The sequence below is a fragment of the Nilaparvata lugens genome, chromosome 7 (assembly GCF_014356525.2).
Source record: "Nilaparvata lugens isolate BPH chromosome 7, ASM1435652v1, whole genome shotgun sequence".
In the NCBI taxonomy this organism is placed as follows: Eukaryota; Metazoa; Arthropoda; class Insecta; order Hemiptera; family Delphacidae; genus Nilaparvata; species Nilaparvata lugens.
Genome location: NC_052510.1, coordinates 27,982,173 through 28,003,981, shown reverse-complemented (window position 1 = coordinate 28,003,981; position 21,809 = coordinate 27,982,173). Strand labels below are relative to the sequence as shown.

Below are 21,809 nucleotides of genomic sequence, written 5' to 3'. Positions count from 1 at the left end.
AAATCTATCTATTGTAGTGTAAATAATTGTGTGCCTGCGGTATATTTTTTCATCATGTATTACATTTTTCAATTATGTCTATTTTTTGTCAGGTATCATATTAGGTAACTAGGTTTTTCAGAGCAAATTATGTCCCATTTTCTCATCTTTCATTGCATATCGTGCCATAAGCCATATGTAATTAGGTTATAATTTTCTTTTGGGCTTTTAACCAATTTTGCATTTTATTTTTTTTTTGTCCAATACTTTGGATTTTTGGTAGATGAGTAGGTGTGATTCTTTTAGAGGTGTGGGCGTGAACCACATATGGCTGGACTCGATTATCTGACCTACTTGTTTGCGATATAAAAAACCTTAAGACTGCAACATCAAATGTTTGTAAAAACTTTTGCATACTTTTGTTTTTGTGGTCCGATACAAGAGTCTGCTATCACATTGCCTTACAGACATCTAGGAACTCTCCACCCAGTCACAATAGTCAAAATATTTTTCCTTCACCAGTTGTTTCTGTGGGAGTGATAGCTCACAGTTATAACAAATTAGAGTCATACTTGGAATCTACAAAATTCCATAGTAGTATATTTTATTAAATATACTTCCTTATGAAAGTTTAGTACTGACATGTAGGATAGGCTCTAATTAATCTTTCTCTTCCTTGTATTATTTAGGAAATTTATTTACCCAATTTTATTTTTCTCTTATTTGTATTTTTTAGGGAACTTATTTACCCATTATCCATCTTGATTGTCTTTGTATTGTAATCTTGAAATGGTTTGTACTTATTATACAGTCTTCAAATTCTGAAATTATTAAAAAAATAAATGGTTCAATTTAGAACATGCTGAAATTTAATCTTATGTTTAATCTTATGTTATGTCTTTTGTTATAATAATAAAACTTCAAAATTTGAAAGTATTAATGAATTGTGTCGCCATATATATGAGATTTTCAATATAAATGGAAGTTAACTTGAATAATAATGTTTTCATTAAATAAAAACGTGTTGTCATATTATTAATTGAAATGAGTTAAAGGTTAAAATTTCTCTGAAGTTTTTGTAATTGATGTCTTTTTCTAAATTTAAAAAAAACTGTTTGTTCTATAACTTTTGATATGATTGATTATCGTTTGAAATGGATGCTGGAGTGTATGTAGAATTTTTAGTGGTGTTTGTTGATTAGAATTTTGCTGGTATGTGATTGTTTTTTTGAGATGGGAACCCATTATTGCCTAAAGAAGGAATAACAGAGGTTATGACTTAGAGAGGCAGTAATGAGATAATATTTTTTGTGTTGATTACTTATGTTGATTGCAATAGATGCAGATGATTACTTATGAATATTGATTGCCTTTGAAGCAAAATATTATTGATGTTTTGAATGATTTCTTGTTTAATGATTGATAGTAAAGTTTTGTCATGAAATGTAGTTTGTGTTTAGAACATTGAAAAGTCGAAATAAACTATAGTATCCGATAAACGATGATTAATAATATTAAATATTTTGCTTTTTATAAAATATTTGAACAAAAAATTAAAATGAAAATTTATAAATTTGTCTACATAAATAATTTTGAAACCCTGAATGATGAATCATAAATGTGAAATGCTATAATTGAAATGTTATACTAAATGATAATGAAATGCAGATATATTATGAAATGATTGTGAATAGAAGACCAATTGTCTGAATTTATTGAAATATGTATTGAAATTATTTTTGTTGTGATGATCTGATGTTTTTTACAATTTTGATAATGATACAGGGTGTTATGAAATTTATGTAACATGTATTTGTTTATGTTCTAAATTTTGAAGAATGGATTAAATTTTGTTATTTGAACAGTGAATAAATATAAATGAAATTATTTTTTATTAAAATTTTGTAATTGATATCTCTATAGAGTTTGAGGAAATTTCACAATTTATGTATTGCTGACTGTATAATAAGATGTTAACAATAAATTTCATTTTCTATATTGATTATATACTTGGAAATAATTTTCATGTGTATTAGATTGTATTGGTAGCCTAATCAAAATTTTTCTTTTAGTTTATAAGCATTTTAAAATAATAGGTACAGCATGGACATTAACATCAAAATAATTATCACGTGAATCTCGAAATCAACAAGTGAACGCCATGAAGAGTGTTAAGAACATTTGGGTGATTTTCGAACTAGTATGACTCATTAATTGAATATCTACGCCAATATCTATGCTGATGCCTACACCAATGCCAACGCCAATATCTACGCCAATATCTACACCAATAACTACGCCGATATCTACACTGATGTCTACACCAATGTCTGCGCCAATGTTGAAGCCAATGCCTATGACAATGCCGATGCCTGCATCAATGTTGATGCCAATGCCTATGACAATGCCAATGCCGACACCAATGCATACGCCAATGACAATGCCAACGCCTATTGCTGACCATGTAACTCAAACTTCAACACTACCACATTACCTGGAGGTAATTGCCATCCATGTTCACGTTCACAACTTTGAATTCAGAATAACAGTCACAGTATCATGAAAGAAATTGATTCAAAAAATCCTCTCCTAAATTATTCCTGTATGCAGAACTCTAAACCTTGAAAGCTGAAATATCAAAAAACCAAACCTTACCTAAATTATTCCTCACCTAAGTTAATCCTGTATGCAGCGTCTATCTCTTTTCCAAAAAACAAATTACATTGTCATTTCAAGCCTTAAATGTACATTGTATAATTATATGATACAAAATTTACGTGACTCTGTATCGAGTTTGGTATGCAGCCGTCTACTACAAGCATGAGGCAATGCTAACTGAGATGTCACCTGTATTGAGTTTGGTATGCAGCCATCTACTACAAGCATGAGGCAATGCTAACTGAGATGTCACCTGTATTGAGTTTGGTATGCAGCCGTCTACTACAAGCATGAGGCAATGCTAACTGAGATGTCACCTGTATTGAGTTTGGTATGCAGCCATCTACAACAAGCATGAGGCAATGCTAACTGAGATGTCACCTGTATTGAGTTTGGTATGCAGCCGTATACTACAAGCATGAGGCGATGCTAACTGAGATGTCACCTGTATCGAGTTTGGTATGCATCAGTCGACTACAAGTATCAGCCCAACACTACGAGTATTCGGATCAGCCCAACACTGATGTCATCACACTGGAGTCACACTTAACTGAAATTCATACTGAGTGCCTTAACAGACTGTTTTCCAAAATTTGCATCGATAAAATCAACCAAAATCAACTGCATCAATAGTGAAAGAAATGGACATTTTTTGATTTATTGAAATTTTATGTGAAAATTAAATGTAACAATTCATCAATTCATTAAAAAAAAAATTTTTTTGTTTCAACATACTAAATTTTCATGCAATAAAAAATTGAATTTTTCTATCTATTAAATTTATGTGCAATTTCAAAAACTATTCTTTATATATATTAAACTTTCTGTTGAGATATTTTCCTTAAATTATAAAGCTAAATCAGAAGTAATTTTGATATTCTATACTTTGAAATATTGTTTGGAAATGTATAACAAATGCTATTGATGAATTTTTATAATAATTTTCAATATTATAGGATTACATGTAATGTTTTTACAGAAAAAATTGTTACTGTTCTCGAATTTAATTTCAACAATTTCCATTTGTTTCAATGTAATTTTTTTTCTTTAAATTCTCAAACAGTAAAATTTTTATGTCAAGAGGGGGGTATTTGTAGGCTAATATTACATTTTTTCTCGATTAAAATCAAATCTTCAATTCGAGATCTATAAAACTTGATAGTAAATATCAGAGTAATCGATATGCGGACAACTTTTAACTGAGAATTTATCATAGATAATTGTGTTGCACATTCCATGGTATCACCAAAACAGAGTTAACAGAATTAACAGATCATTATAAATAGCATAGAGGATAAATAAATTTAAAATAACAGTTTTGAAATAAAGTTTTATTAAGAACAAATGTAAAATGTAAATTCTAAACTTGTAATTTATAATTTTTTGGAATTTAATATCGATGATGTGTTCATAACGTCATCACTGTTTTTGGCTTCATCTAAAATGCTATCTTTGTAAGCCCTTCTCAAAAAAAATGGTGGCTGTCTATGGAAATTGTTTTGTGCTCTCTGAATATTTTTCTGTTTAATTGAAATTTATAATGCTTTAATTTGAGATTTGAACAGTTTTATGGTGTTCTAATTTTGTATAATTTGATTTGCATGTCTACAAGCCTATAGCCATTGTTTTCAACTATATAAATGGATAAGTATTTTAGCTTGTAATGATGCTATATGTTTAAGTGTTGTAAGGTATTGTTTTGTGGATTTGTGTTGTATATTGCCAAAATTCTTATGAAGATTATAAGTTGATTTGCTCTGAAAACTGGATTTCCTATTCATTAGCAATAGATCTATTCATAATTTATCAAGAATTTACCATTTTGGAGCCAATAACTTTCTTTAGGTTGATAGGTGAAAAATGCTATTCAACCTATTTAGGATAAATTGGTAGAACGGCACTACCTACAACAGTCTCAAATTATTGAAGGGTTCCATTACATATGACACCCTCTGTATATAGTCCAGTCAAGGAAAGGTTATAGAGGGAAAAGTTTGGAAGACAATTTTGACCCCACAATTCGGTTTAGGGTAGTAAGGAGGTAAACATATCAAAAGTCCCCACCCCTATCCCTTGTTCTAAGGGGTTGGGGGTGGTTCAAAGGTACCATTTTTTAGTTCCTCGCATATAACACAAAAACTATGTATCTTACGGACATAACTGTTACATACAAAATTAAAGCTTACATAATCTCCTACATGAGTCAAATCACAACATTCTCTATACCTTCTCTTAAACGTGCAACATTTTTGAAAAAATCAAGTTTGCCTCCATTTTTTTTCTATTTTTGATCTTATAATACACTCTTTTGATATGATCACCTAATAACTAGTCCAGATTAAGTCAAAAATTGTGTCACAATGAAAATTTCACCCCCCACATTGAAGATATTATAACAATGGAAGCAAAACTTGGAATAGTGAAATAATACATAATTCCAAAGAGAATTCAATGCTCTACAAAACTACGATAAACATCAGTTTGTCACAAAGTGAAATTGTGACGAGAAAATAAATTAATAATCTTATTAAAAGATGCTCAGCTATCAGCAAGCTAGCTGACCGTGGTGATAAGAAGGGTACCGATGGCGTACCATCTTCTGCACATTGAGAGGATTCTCACTGCCTCTGGCGGCGGCGCATCTCCATCCCCTCTACTTTGGGAAAGTATTTAAATGCCAGACGAGCTCCAGACCATAGCATTCCGCTCCCAACCTTTCTCCTCCTTGTACAGCGGCCCATTCCTGCCGTCCCTCCATCCATCCTCTCAGGGCACAGCGGCCCATTGACTGCCACCCCTTCTGTCCATCCTCTCTGGGCACAGCAGCCCATTGGCTGCCGTCCCTTCCTTCCATCCTCTCTGGGCACAGCGGCCTGTTGGCTGCCGTCCCTTCTTTCCATCCTCCCAGGGCACAGTGGCCCATTGGCTGCTGTCCCTTCCTTCCATCCTCCCTGGGCACAGCGGCCAGTTGGCTGCCGTCCATCCTTCCTCTTCCTTCTATACTATAGTGTCTTTTGAGAACCTAAATTCTCAGACAACTATAATTAAGTTTCGAAATAGTGCGAGACCCTGATGGTGGAGGGGTTAGTGAAATTTCTAGTGGTGAGGAATCCAAAATAAAAATCATTTGATGTTTGATTGCCTCTATATTAAATATTTAAATTCAAACAACACTTTACAATAAATACTTTCTTCAATTAAAGATTATCTTTGTCTTAAGAGACCAAATTTAACTACATTTACATCTTTAAGAGACCAAAATTTAAGGGACACATTGAATTCCGATGGGGAAAGATCAAGTACTCATCTTGTAGTTGTCATCGTGATGTCCGGAGTCCCTGGTGGAGATGGATGAAGGGTGAAGATGATTGGTTGTCCTCCAGGAATGTTCAGGCGTCGTGGTGACAGATCCAAAAGGGAGTTAGTCTTGTCCTCTCCTCATCAGCATTCAATGACGTACGATTCCATCCATGGTTGGAAGAAGTCGCCGGCCCTTTTACAATGGAAATTCTCGGCCCGATACAGAAACCCAACCCGAAAGGGGTATTGAAGATCCGAAGTATAGAGGAAATCAATCGTCATATTAACTCAAGCTATCACATTATTACTGTATTTTCTATAAGGGGGACTTTACTTCTAAATTACAATTACATTTAAAGTTACTTCAAAAGATGTCCAATTTACTTGGACAATCAATTAAATTCTCCTGGAGAGAATGAGAATGTACCCCTAAACAAAAACATTACTGGAAATTGAAAGAAAATCTCAAGAAACAGTTAACACTATGACAGCTGGGATTTGAATGATCACTCTCTTGGGTTTCAGAGGCTTCCAGACTGATCAGTTTTACCATCATAATTTAAAATATTTACCCAATTGCCTGTGAATTTCTCTTCGCCCACTCTCTTTCTCCTCAGTAAATAAGGAAGGTGATACGTTCAAGCAAGAAGGAAACTAGGAGAGAAAAGTTATTTCCCTTTTGCAAGTTTAGAATTATGGGATTGATTCAGCATACTTCTGGCGTCTAAATCTGTTGTGAGAGTAGGTAATTCCAAGTGGGATCGTGGGAATCAAGGACTTTAATAAGATGCTGATCATAATTATAACGATTTTGGAAATGCTGGCTAAGTTGCCAATGAACAAGAATAAATTTACTATCTTTATGGGAACTGAAAATTACTTAAGATAGAATAAATTCTATTTAATAACTCAAAATTTTGGTACAATACTGCAGTGGAACTGAGGCCATCAGGCCAATACAAAATTAACTTGAAGTAGTGTCTTCAGAGTGGAGAGCGACCTTCACGCCGTCAGAAGCACCAGGATGTGCTGTCCATGCCAGCTAAGGTACAGAGGAGAAAGAAGAGGAACTTCGAGTTGCCTCCTTTCCCCCCCCCATTACGGCTGAGCTAAATCGTCCAGGAGCAACACCTGGGTATCAGTCACCTACCTCTGAAGGTAATCAGGGTGTAGAGAATATAGTGTAGACATCACATAGTGTAGAGAATTCACGAAAACGTGAACAAAACGTGTAGAGAATTTATCAAGCTTCATTTTGGAATAGTTAGTTATGTCGGTTCAACGCATTATTCTTAAGATATGAGCGTGGAAGCAAAAAGCTGAAAAATGCAACCTTTAAACCACCCTCATCCCCTTAACACATGAGTTATGAATGGGGACTTCTGATATGTTCTCCTCCTAACTAGTCTCAACAAAGCTGCAAAGTCAAACATTGTGTTCAAAACATTCCCTCCAAATTTCTTTGTCAATGGGACTATTGTTGCAAAACTGAAGATTTCACACTCAACACTAAAGCTGCTGCAACAGTTGTAGGGAAATGCGTAAAATTGTGAAAATCACAAATCAAATTGAAGAAATTCAATGCTCTATAAGCTCATAATCAGCATAGATTTTTCCCATCGATTTTTAAAAAGTTATAAGAGCCAAAAATAGAAAATTTTGAGGTAAAAGTGTTTTTTACTTTCCTTGCCCTATTACCATAGGTAAGGAAAGTATTGCTTTCCAAAAAAATTTAAGGTACCCTAATTTCATGTTTTCTATACGTTTCAAGGTCCCCTGAGTCCAAAAACATGATTTTTGGGTGTTGGTCTGTGTGTGTGTATGTGTGTGTGTGTGTGTGTGTGTGTGTGTGTGTGTGTGTGTGTGTGTGTGTGTGTGTGTGTGTGTGTGTGTGGTGTGTGTGTGTGTGTGTGTGTGTGTGTGTGTGTGTGTGTGTGTGTGTGTGTGTGTGTGTATGTGTGTATGTCTGTGAACACGATTACTCCATTCCTAATCAGCGATTGACTTGAAATTTTAAACTTAAGGTCCTTATACCATGAGGATCCGACAATAAGAAATTCAATAAAATTCAATTCAAGATGGCGGAAAAAATGGCGGATAATTACTAAAAAACCATGTTTTTCACGTTTTTCTCGAAAACGGCTCTAACGATTTTCTTCAAATTTATACCATGGATAGCTATTTATAAGCCCTATCAACTGGCATGAGTCTCATTTCTGGAAAAATTTCAGGAGCTCCGTAATATTCTTGAGAAAAATGGCGGATAATGACTAAAAATCCATGTTTTTCACTGTTTTCTCGAAAACGGCTCTAACGATTTCCTTCAAATTTATACCATGGATAGCTATTCATAAGCCCTATCAAATGACATGAGTTTTTTTCTGGGAAAATTGCAGGAGCTCCGTAATATTCTTGAGAAAAATGGCGGATGATTACTAAAAAACCATGCTTTTCACGATTTTCTCAAAAATAACTTGACCGATTTCTTTCAAATTCATACCCTTTATAGTTATTTATCAGTTCTATCAACTGGCATGAGTCCCCTTTCTGGGTAACCAATGAGGGGTCCACCCCATCCTTGGGAAATGGACTTAGTAACCTCCTTCTCGTGCATGAGGTAGGTAGGTAGCGCAGTTCATAAAAAGAACACATAGTCGAGATATTTCATGTGTAGAACAGCTGTTTTGACGACTTTAAAAAAATGACGACTAAAAAAATCATTGAATTTCACAATTCACGCAAAGAAAAAGTACTCTGAAAACAATTATATATATACAGAAGTCTGATCGTAGTTTCAAATATGAGCAAGGAAAGTTGTGTGAGTGTACCACACCAGATTTTTCAAAAATGTCGCACCTTTAAGAGCGGATATTTTGAAAACTAGAGAAGATATAGAAAATGTTGTGATATGACTTATGTAAGAAATTATGTAAGCTTTAATTTCATATGCTGGCTGTGCCAAATAATTCAGATTCAGATCAGATATGTAACAGTTATGTCCGTAAGATACATAGTTCTTGTGATATATGCGAGAAACCAAAAAATGGTACCTTTGAACCACCCCCAACCCCTTAGCACAATGGGTAGGGGTGGGGACTTTTGATATGATTACCTCCTTACTACCCTTAAACAGAACTGTGGGGTCAAAAATTATCTTCCAAACATTTACCTCTATACCCTTTTTTGAGCATTCATTGCCTGGACTAATAATACTATATTATCTAATAATTATCAAAATAATCTAGATTGACTCAAATATGAACAATAAACCAACTATGTCATTTGCCTATATCTATAAAGATGAGATAATGATAATTATTGTTTCTTCTGTTATGTACTATTGATGGTCGTTTCACAAAGGTTGTTAGTTATCCTCAGAGTGAGCGTGCAATAATATTTCTATATTCAAGAGAATTGGTGATAAATCAAATAGGTATGGATATTCTATTCTATCAACTGATCGAATTTTTAGCTAAAATAATAACACTTACCTAATTTAAAACTAATCCATCTAGGCGAATAACAAATCAAAATCGTGATAGATTATAATTATTCATCGCTCACCTGATGTTCTTTTTCATCAGAGAACCTGCTCATAATACTAGAAACTTCCGGATGAATTTTATTGGAGTAGTCGAACCACAGTTTGGCATTTTTCTGCTCTTTCATAAGCATTTTGAGAAATGCTTTCAGTTCAGTAAAAGGCAAAGCTTGTTCGATCCCAAAGAATTCAGGGGCCCTCTCAACACCTGAAATATCAAAGATTTGATGATTAGAGAGTGGAGACTCTTGACATTGGTCATCAAATTTATTTTATAATCTTTTAAAAAGGAGATCATTGCAATCACGTTTATGATTGGATATCAGTAACAGGACTCTCGATTTCCCACTTTTATTTCCCCAAGTTTTATTCTTGATTGCTTGAAAACCTCACTGTAATTTTCATTTCGACCATTTTTAGAGTATTTCCTTTCATCAACGTAAGGTTTTATTTTTTACTTTTTTTGGCCAGAGTTTCCATAATACTTTTAGTTTTTTCAAAATAGATTTTAGTTTGTGTATTTCCTCCGACATTAAACTACATTGACTTTTTAAATTTAGAATTTCCTTTTTATTGTCTTCATCCTGTAATTTTATTATTGATAATTTTCAATAGCAATGGTTTCAAATCATATATAAATAATGATACCAGTTCACAAGTACAACCAAATCCTGCACAGGCCACATTTTCTTTTAAAATTCAAACAATAATTTTCAACACATTCAGGACAACCATAACGGATCACTACTGTGTTTTTCTGAACTCGGTTAAGGTCGTAAATCGAAGAGGAAATACAAATGTATTGTTAAATACAATGACTAGAATAAACTATAATGCACTTTCTGAACAATTGAGGTATGAAGATCGAGATGGCATCTGTGTCTTGAATGAAATCATTGACACACTATTGTGGATAAATTTGTAAGCACTTTTACCAGTCTAAAAGATTAATGCAAGAAGGTAAAAATGATACCAAACAGACTTCGTCCCCTGAAGCCCTGGATATCTGAAGGCATCATAAGATCAATAATGACGCAAGATAGAATACATTCTAGAATAAAAAGATATCCTAATAAAAATGATTTCAGTAATGGATACAACTCATATTGATTATTAATTTTTTATTCGATACAAACATAGCAAGGCTCACAGACAAATTTTAGTACGAACCTTAATGACATATCTGATAGCATAACAGTACAATAAAAAAGGAAAACAAAAGAAAAATAATATTGCACTTCATTCACAACTATTCAAATAGATAAGATTAGAAGAGAACGATATTCGAGTTGAAGTTAGTGAAGGAGTATGGTATAAAAAATGTATATACAAAAAAGAAGAAAAAGTTGAAAAGAGAAAAAGAGTTAGTAGTCGAAATAATAATTTAATCATCGATTGAGCAACATAATTTTTCACAAGATTTTTTAAATGTATTGTAGCGGTCATAGAAGGGGTTAAGGAATGGGTTTAGTCTATTGAACAATATTGTTCTATTAAGGTAGGAATTGAAATGGTAAAGCGGTTCTGACAAACGGTATTTGAAATAGCATATCAAGTCTTGGTCTATTGCAAGTAACATGGAAATTTTACAAATTAAAACTGTTTGAAAAACAATTTTAATAAACAATAAACAATTGTAACGGTTTGAATAAGATCTTAAACCATGCGAAGAAAGTCTATTATAAAGGAAATTTTAAATATTGTAATAAAAAATGAAGTTGTGAAAGTGCATAAACGAAGTTATAGGTGAAAATAGGCTGAACTTGATGCTCACTCCCTTAACAAATACTTTACAGATATGAGTAAACAACAAGCTCATTAAATTCTCTTTAATCTGTTGTATTATTTTATTATTTCAAGTTCTCTTTTCATTTTAATAGCAGCTTTGATAAAGGGGGAGAAATTTTCAATGTTGCAACAATTGATCATTTGACAATTAAATTTGTAAAGGGTGTCTGGAACACAATTTTTGGCTTTGCAGCTCAATTGCGACTAGTTAGGAGGTATACAATATACATAGCAAAGGTGCGCATCTTATTCCCTCTGTTGGTGTGGAAACGCAAGTTGACACTTGTAGCTAAATTGAAAATTTCACTCCTTACATTAAAGATACTATAACAATGAAATGAAAACTTGAAATAATAAAATAATACATAAAATTAAAGAGAATTCAATGCTCTACAAGCCTGCGATAAGCATCAACTTATAAAATGCATTGTTGGAGAGTTATAAGCCCTGAAAGAGATTGGATAAAAACCTGTTATTTCAACAATTTTAGTCTTTCAAGAGTGAATATCTCGAAAACTCGAAAACCTGTGATTTTGACTGATCATCATTGCGTTTCTCATTATACTAGTCCCAAGGAAGAAATTATGACATCTTCCACGGCTGTTAACCGAAAATGACAATGAAGTACTTTTGTGCCCGGATATGGGATATCCTTTTGCTTTCCATAATAATTATAGATAATTAACAAAATGGATCATTGATAGTAGTGGATATGTTGAATGATCAGAATAACCGAAGACATTTCAGAAGTACAACATTTTATGGATTTGTCAATAATATTCCTAGAGGAATCACTTTCTGTATTATAAGGAGGTCTCATAATAATTATACAAAAAATCTCTTTATACTCTTTCAAAATAAAAATATCAAGTAGCTATTGGCTACCATTTTCTAGATGTTTAGTGAACAAGTGCATCAGTACAGCTGAAGATGTATTTGTTTCAACACGAAACTGCAGTCCTATGTACAAATCTGATGAATGTAGATGTGACAAAAAAAAACTCTGTTTTTTCCAATTAAAGTATGATTACATTTTTTAAAAGTATGATTACTGTGGAATATGAGTAGACTTGCCTGTTCTTGGTCCATCCCACAGTTCGGAATGCGCATCTCGTTTCCTCACGAACATTGTTGATATGAATTTGTCGGCATCTCGTCCAACCATGACCATTGCACTGTCAGGTTCTTGACATCCAGTTAAGTACAGAAAGTCGCTATTTTGACGGAAAACGTAGGGTATTTTTTCAGTCATGTACACTTTGCTGGCTGAAGGTATAACGACAATGTGATTGAGCCCAGGTGCCGATGATTCAATCAAATTTTTCATGAACTTGTGTCGTCTTTCCAAAAACTCGTCCTTCGTGATTCCTGGAACGAGCTGCCACAATCGAACAGTTTTAGTAAACGTTTTCAAGACGTTTTTATTCAAGTATTTGTTTTTAAATATTACTAGCATTATCACTGATACTATTTCAAATTTAATGTCTTAAGACTTACGAGATGCTGACTTGAAGTTTATCATAACTGAGAAAAATTAATATGATTAAGAAGGAAAAGAATAGAATATTTGAGATCTTGATTAGATTGGATGAAAATAAATATTGCGTAGAATTTTTACCTCATTCTCAACCATGAGATGAGGATGTGTACTGCTAGTTGGTTGACCATATAATTCTCTAGAGTCATTGCTTAGGCCGGCGATTGGTTGCGTTGCACTTGCACTAGTAGGTTGGTTTATACTAGAGCTACAGGAGCTGCAGGGTATTTTCAAACCTAAAATACACAATCAGAATGCCAATTAGAATCATCTAAAAGGTAGGCCCACGGTAATTAAAATTGCCTAATTTATCATTTTAGCTTTGAATAATGAGTTTATGTATTTTTAAACAGCTCTGCACTATAGCTTACAGTGACTAGATAATCATTACCTCACATTGATATTTCGCACAATGACATAAGTTCATGAGATCATATTCTATGAGAATCACCCGTTATATGCACTTAATTTCAGTATTTCCTAGTGGAGAGGCACACTTAAGGACACCTCAAGGATCAACATTTCAAACACTTATAACTTTTGACACAATGCTCAGATTTCATCGTACTACACTTCATTCATCTCGGCTCGTCAAGGCGGTTCAAAATTATGCATCATAAGTCAAATTAGGTCGAGAAATGGAAAATTTATTGTTGAGTGTTGTACTTGAGCCCATATCTTTCTCCTGCTTCTAGACATCCTTCATCTCAGCAACAAGGGGAAGATACTTGGATATTTTCTCACTGTAATATTGTTCCAAGTTGTGGCAACATGATATGCCAACATCAATCAAAAATAGTCTCCCTGGCTGTCTTGTCCATAAGGATAATGTCTGGCCGGTTGTGCACAACTGTCCTGTCAGTCAGCACTGAGCGATCCCAGTACATCTTGTGTGTATCATTCTCAAGTAAGGAAGGTGGCTTTTATAGATAGTAAGGCAGTTTTCCATCCACTGGGTCAAATTTCAAAGCAAGATCCTGGTGCAAGACCCCAGCAACAGAGTTGTGGCGCCTCAAATAGACTGTAGCTGCCATCGACTGACAGACTGTGCTGCAATGCTTCGGAAGCCATACCTCATCTTCTGCACAGGTCATCATCTATAGGCAACTTCAATATATGCTTTCAGTAGTTCTTTGTGGTTATCACTTGATCTTGGATAGACATCATTAAGCTTTTTGTCTCTATAAACAGATCTCTGTGTCTGAGTCACGCGTTTGAGGCATTTTCATCCACCCCAGGTTGACCCAGAATGTAAGCATGCCTCCCATGCAGCTGCTTCGCCCAACATTGCTGAAGGATCTCACTCTCATGCTGCCTATCCGTTTTTGGATTTTCATCGAGCTATTCAGATAGATTGAGTGGGGTATATCCTAGATCACCTCTCCTCACTGCATTGTTTAACCTTTAACTGCATAACGCAACCTTCAAAAAATAATCCTTAATTGCTTGTATGTAGATATATGTATGTAATATTCCTCATTTGTAGAGAGCTTAACAGATTTTGTATATTTTTCATGCGTTTTGTATGTTGTAATTGAGGATTATTTTTTAAAGGTTGTGTTTGTCTATTATAGACTTATTTTACATCTTTCTCTTCGAAATTACATTTTCTACAAGTTCTGTGAGAAAATATTTTGTGTAACATTCAACATAGTAAATCTGCTTCAAACCTTAAAAGAACTTGTTTTCGGGACCAAGTTTCGCGTATTTCGTCACATATCTTAAAAAATACTGTAGCTACAGGTCTGGAAACGGTTTTATTCAATTTTTCAGTTTATGTTACATAAAGTAAGCTAAATTAAACATCTTAATTAACAGCCAGCAAATACCCATAGGGCTTCGTTTCAGCAGGGGAACTGAAATTCAGACGAAATCTTTCATCTTTCATCCTGTATAACTTGGTAACAAAGCATTTTCGGACCTATGTTAATTGGAACTTTTTTCTTCTTTTGATGTGAGGAATCACGCCCTAATTATCCAAATTATCCAATATCGTGAATATCGTGATCGATGACCAGGATTCCCCGGATAGATCATGTCAAAAATTGAAACGTATTTTATACATAGATGGCGGCGTCACAGACCAGCATAGTCATCATTGAAAAAATCCTCTAAAGAATAAAAGCTCCTCCCAATGAGCCACCTTGATAGGGTGTTCTTGAACGCGGTAGGTGAGCGCCCCTTCACTGAATGTGGTAGGCAGTTAAACATCTTGATTGCCAGCACCGGAAAATAGTCCCTGACCTTAGCCAGTCGACGGCGTGGAACATCCAAGTTGGCCCTCCCCCGAGTGTTGTAAGTGTTCACTTCCTCTCTTCTTGAGAACGAAGACTAGTGTTTTTTGACGTGCAAGAGTGATGCTAGTATGGATGCCCAGACGTTGAAATATGGGCTGGCAGTGAGCATCGAACTTGCTATAAGTCATCACACGAAGTGCCTTTTTTGAAGCAGGAGAATGTCCTTAGCATGACCCCACACAAGTATTCCATACTGGATATGACAGCTGAACACAGCATGAAACAGCATCAGTAGTCTATGGGAACTCAGAAGTCCTCTCATTTTACGGAGCAGTTAGACCACTCTAGAAAGTTTTCCACAGACTTTGATGATGTGAGGTTCCCATGATAACTTGGTGCCCATGCTGAAGGCAAGCAAGGTGACAGGAGCAGCACTGACAACCGCTGTTCTGGTCAGTGTACACATCATCTTTTGGGTTTTGCTCCCATTCAACTTCAGCTTATTTGTGCAAAACCAACTCTTTGCCTCTTCCAAAAGCTCGTGAGCCTTCAGCTTAGCTTCCTCTGGTCCCTTGTCTTGTCCCAAGATGGCGGTATCATCCGCAAAAATCAGGCTGGAGTTCCGCAGATGAAGGTCATTTATCATGATCAGGAATAACAGTGGTCCAAGCACTGAGCCCTGGGGTACTCCGTGTGATACTCCTGCTCTATCTGAAGTAGCACCCACGATGGATACGAACTGCTGTCTGTTACCAAGGTGATCAGCAACCATACCCCATGCTCTGCCCTGAAAACCGTACCGTTTCAACTCCTTGAGCAGGACTTCATGAGAGACACAGTCGAATGCCTTTGATAAGTCACATAGAACATTTTATTTTTATTCATTCACAATGCAAATGACACTAATGTAATAACATTGAAAGATTAAATAATAAGGTAGTCCTTGTGATATTTTTCTTCCAAATTTGTAGGTGACAAAGTCAAAGATAAGGTTAGAATTTCACGTGTACAATTTTTATAAAATTGAACAAGGTCAATTGATCCCTGTTCTTCAAAAGCATTGTTGATCCTCTCCACAAGACTAATCACAGCAGATCAGGTCGACCTCCCCCTTCTGAATCCGTGCTGCATTTCTCCAAGCAGATTTTTTCATTCGAGTCATCTCTCTCAACATGGCAGTCTCAATAATCTTCCCCTGACTTATGGGGTCTTTTTTCAGAACACTCTGTATATGCTCTGTTGGTGTTTATAATCTTGAACTCCCAATTTAGAAATATCCACTACTACTTTGGCCTATTTTTATTGAATAAATTTGAATTAGTTCCATATTTTTATATTTTAAAAGGTTCATTGTATTTCGTAATTGCTCCGAATAACTCAATCAATTGATAGGCCTAAGTTACACATGTGGTGGTGATGGAATATGCAGGAAAATTTGGCAATATATATATTATTGATCAACTCACCGATATATATATAGTCCTCATAAAACCGGTCGACACGATACGACAGCGACATATATGTGTTATCTCTCCTTCACATATGAAGCATGTTCAGTTCTCAGCACATCATCATACGGCATGATCCGACACACACCCGACAAACGATAAGATTTTCTTCACCGCACTTCCGAGATGTAACGTCACACTCAATTGCCAAATTAAGGAAGGACATAGGATAGGTGGTGAATGGAATTTGATATTTTATTTCATTTCGAATTACTTTAATTTTTTAATAATTTGGAAAATATTATCATCTGTAGAATATATTTTGTTTTTGGCTGATCAATCTATCAGCTGTATGGAAGGAGCGCTCTCTGTTATCGGAAATAGGAGATAATGAACTCAGAGATTGGCGCCTACTTTCAAAATTCTTTTGATTTAGGCTGTTTCTATTTTTATTGGAAAATATGCCGTGACAGATCATATGGATATTTATAACACTTTGAACACCTGTTAAGTTATCAAGGTGTAATCAGATTATGGGCTTTGTTTTCTTAACATGTTCAAGCTTTCAGAGGTGGGAACCCATTTTGTACTTGTTGAAATCTTTGATTCGTAGTCTCCTTGAATATGCAGTGCCGGCCTGGAGTCCTTATCAGATCACCTATGTAATGAAACTAGAGAGAATGCAAAATACATTTTTAAAATTGCTCTTCTTCAAAAGGTTTAAACATTCTTGTAAGATGGGTTTTCCTACACAGCAATTAAGACCATTGTTTGAAGTTAATACTCTGAAGCTCAAGCGAGAGGTCTCATCTTTGATTTATTCCCGAAAGAAACTAATAAATGATGTTGATTATTATTAACTTGTTGGAAGAATTGGATTCCCGTGTCCACTTCAAGCCGGAGATGGTATTCCCATTTTGCAGTTCCCCCTCAACCACATGCCAAGATTGCTGAATGGAGTAAAAATTTAACTAAAATGAACAACATTTACCCATTATATATAAATATCAAAAACATGTGGAAGGTATGTAAAATTCTATAATTACTGATATCGCTTTGAAATGGCAATTGTTAAAATCATTTTTCACATAAGTATGTTAAAATTATGCAGACTGTGGAAAGGAAAACTAAAGTGGCTAAATTGCACGTCCAGTGCCAACATACCTGTCATCAAATTTTTGGTTGGGATCGTTTAGTATGTTATTTTGAGCACAAAATCACAAAAATTAAACGGCGCTCACTATTGTTTTTAAAATAAACTAAATTCAAAGTAGCAGAACTTTACATGCATTCAACCTATAAGTAGCAACCATAAGTAGCTAAGGTTAGGAAAAGCTGTAGGTTAGGAAAAGCTTTAGGTTAGGAAAAGCTTTATGTTAGGAAAGCTTGGGTTAGGAAAAGCTTTGGGTTAGGAAAACTCAGATTAGGAATATCATGATTTGATGATTTAAATAATCAAAATGGCTGCTACTCATAGGTTAAATGCATGTTAAATTGTGCTAGCCTACTTTGAACTTAGTTTATTTTAAAAACAATAGTGAGCGCCGTTTAATTTTTGTGATTTTGAGCTCAAAATAACATACTAAATCGATCCCAACCAAAAATTTGATGACAGGTATGTTGGCACTGGACGTGCAATTTAGTCACTTTAGTTTAAAAACAATAGTGAGCGCCGTTTAATTTTTGTGATTTTGTGCTCAAAATAACATACTAAATCGATCCCAACCAAAAATTTGATAATAGGTATGTTGGCACTGGACGTGCACTTACACCACTAAAGTAGCATGTAATAAGCCAAATAAAAAGCTATATTATTTCATAAATAACTTTGAAAAAATCCAATAAAAAACTAATAACTCAAGTTTCTATAAGTTAGGCTATGTTAAGCTATGTCTTACTAGCTAATTTAGTAATATCATTTTTTAACTAAAATACTCACTTGAACGAATTGAAGATCTCGAGAGGATTCTTGATATTTTAAACATCTTTTCCAGAACTAAATCTGTTTACTGGCAATACAACCGACACAATCTAATTACACGAGAATTCACATGCTAATTTAAAATTTCGTATTAAAAGCATTTACATATCAAGATTGAAGGCTTTGATATGTGTGCCATTCTGCCATATAGAATAATCATAAAACATTTTTGGAATCTGATGATAATCAAGCAATAAATTAATTTTTTGTGGTTAAAATTTCATCATTTTTTACTACAAAATGAGATTGACATGTCACTTTTCAACTTAGTTTCACTAATCACTATTCATTTTGCAGCCGACGTTTATCTGCCATTGCCATTACAAGAGATGAAAATCAGCTGTTGAAGAAGATTCTACCAACGTAGTTTAATTTTCTCATTATTTTCAAGTTTCAATATCAAATAAGTTTTAAATCAATCCATCTTTTTTCTATCACTTGTTGCATTATCAAAATAATTTCATTCTGAATTGGAAGTATCAAGTTTGAAGTGAAAAAATTCTATGCTAAGAAAGTGCAGACAGCTGGCAATTGCTTATTAGAAGTGGAAACTTTTGAAAATAGAAGTATATTTATAAAACTAAATCTTTTTTAGAGAATTTTTTTACTTTTCCAGTTCCAACATTTCATAAACATCTATTACTATTAAAATCGTACTTGCTAAGGTTTGGGAAGCATCCTTGTTTGTCTGTCAGTAATAAAATTGTAAATTTCAATATTTTCTTGATAATGTTGGTAGCTTTGGGCTGGCCAACCTATGTTTATTTTATTGCTGTCTGTGGCTCCGATTTGCTTCAATATTATAAATTTATTGTACTTATGTTCAATACGGTGACATTTTTAAAAAGTCGATTCATTTTTAACAAACGTTATTTAATCATTTCATAACTCAGATGTCATTTATGTCTGTCAAATGTCTATGTTTATGTGATAATTGAAGAATCAGCGGCTTCGTTAATCGGAACCTGTGAAGCGTACATCAAATGAAACATGATTGATTATAATTTTTTTATTTCCAAAATGGGAGCCGAAATCGATCCCAGTAAAATTGTATTATGAGTAGCAACTTAGATTGTCTTTCTGTGTATGTAAAATCTTTTTTACGTGTTTTATAAGTGTCTTCTATTCATTTTAGTGGATGTTTTAGTGAATTGAGTTTATTATAAATTGTCTAAAACATGGATTTCCATTTTGTCGATTGTGAACAGGTGAGTGTATTTTGTATTATCTTTATACTATTCCTTTTTGTTCAATATAATTTTAACTTAATATTTCATGAATTTTTATTTAGGTATCTATAATCTATGTTTTAAGTAATTGAATTTTCAGTTTTAAAATTAAAAGCAGGAGTAATAGCCTATATAATACGGGTAGTCACTGGATTATCAAGTAGTTTAGTTATTATTTAAATATAAATTGGGTGAAATTTGAAAATCATCATTATGCTATTGAATTCTTATGCAACAGAAAACAAATTAATACATTCTTTAATAAGACTAAGCTAATTCACTATAGAAATGGTTTAGCTTTAGTTTTTTAAAATATTATTTATTTCAAATGCCTACCGTATATAAAGCTGCGTTTACACCAAAGTTATTAACAAAATGTTTATTTTTTCTCATAGATTCAGATTGAACATAACTTATCATACACATGATAAACATAATTATGTGTTTATCGAGTTCCGTTCAATCTAATAAAATGTATAAGGATTGAGTTATTAACATTTTGTTAATAACTTTGGTGTAATGGCAGTTTTAGTTTCAATCAAGAGATTAGAAATTATTAATAATTAGTATATTTCCAGTATGTAGGCCTAATTATTTTTGTGATTGTTTTCCAGTAAGTTATATGATTATTTAATTCAAGATTCATTTTTATTCAAGTTTCGTTATGATATAATGAAATTTTTAAATTTTAGTTTTGTTTATGAGTGTTGTATTATCACTTGGTTTTTCATACGGTATTTCAACACTGGACTTTATAAAATTTAGTGAGCTTTTATATTTAAACGTTCAAAGCCACTGATCAATTCCATCATGTTTTTTTACGTTCAATAACAAGAATCTGGTGTGGCGCACTCACACAACTTTCCTTGCCGTTATGAAAATTGATCACCTGACGCTAGTGTTCACGCCCATCTCAAGTCTACTATTCAAAGATCTGAGCCAGCTGGAGACAGGACAATAACGCTGGACACACGAGGTCTGCTATCTCTTCATAGTGAATGATTTAATAGAATCAACAGTTTGCAATTGAGTATTCAGTTTTCTCCATCCATGACCAGCACTTGCTGGATAGATTCCGTCATTAGGTAAAACTTTAAAACATATAATAATCACATTTTCTCGAATTTCGAGCTTATTTTCAATTTTAGGTGAACATTTTACTGTACATTAATTGTAGAGATTTTTATGCTCAAAAATTTTCTACTCAAAATTTTTCGTTAAATTATATCTGAAGCCTGATAATTGGAAATCTAAAAACAAACTTTACATTGATGGGGCAGAGCTTCTTAAATTTTTACAGATATGGGACTTGTGGGAGTTGATAGAACTTATCAATGACTATTTTAGGTTTAAATTTGATCAAAATCGTTGGAGCCGTTTTTGAGAAAATCGCGGAAAATCCTGTTTTTGACAACATTTTCGCCATTTTAGCCGCCTTATTGAATTGCATTTGATCGAAATTGATCGTTTCGGATCCTTATAGTATAAGGACCTTAAGTTCCAAATTTCAAGTCATTCCGTCAATAAATTGAGAGATGAGATATCGTGTACACAGACGCACATACACTCATACACACACACACACACACACACACACACACACACACACACACACACACACACACACACACACACACACACACACACACACACACACACACAACACACACACACACACACACACACACACACAGACCAAAACCCAAAAACTACTTTTTTTGGACTCAGGGGAACTTGAAACGTATAGAAATCTAGAAATTGGGGTACCTTAATTTTTTCGGAAAGCAATACTTTCCTTATAGTCCGGGGGTGCAAATGTCATTCCGTGGTCATTTTTGAGTAACAGCCTTAGAAGATGTCTCAATTTCTTCGTTAGGTCTAGTATAATAAGGACCGTGATGATAAGTCGGAATCACAGGCAAAGAAAACCGTGCATGATTTCTGGTGCGTTTTTCCATACACATGAGGTAACAAGCTAGAACTGTAAAATCGATTTTTTCATGAATACTTTAAGATAGAGACTTGCAAATGGTCTCAATCTCTTCGTTACAACAAGACGAATAAGAATATTGATGATGGAAACAACGAAAATATTCGACATCATTAATAAA

General features: G+C 34.0%; 1 protein-coding gene across 2 annotated transcripts in view; it reads right to left on the bottom strand.

Moving 5' to 3' along the window:
• The window catches only part of LOC111053049 (xaa-Pro aminopeptidase 3), a 36,492-nt gene extending 17,685 nt beyond the window's left edge, over window positions 1-18,807 (bottom strand). Inside the window, exons 1-4 of one of the 2 annotated variants that reach the window (XM_022339878.2) lie at window positions 18,428-18,807; window positions 12,885-13,039; window positions 12,341-12,644; window positions 9,502-9,686 (exon numbers count right to left, since the gene is read on the bottom strand). In XM_022339878.2, coding sequence (XP_022195570.2) covers window positions 9,502-9,686; window positions 12,341-12,644; window positions 12,885-13,039; window positions 18,428-18,473 — 690 coding nt within the window. In that variant the 5' untranslated portion in view covers window positions 18,474-18,807. The remainder of the gene's footprint in view (window positions 1-9,501; window positions 9,687-12,340; window positions 12,645-12,884; window positions 13,040-18,427) is intronic. The other variant, XM_039432431.1, reaches the window with a different exon arrangement.
• Between the last annotated feature and the right edge of the window lie 3,002 nt (window positions 18,808-21,809).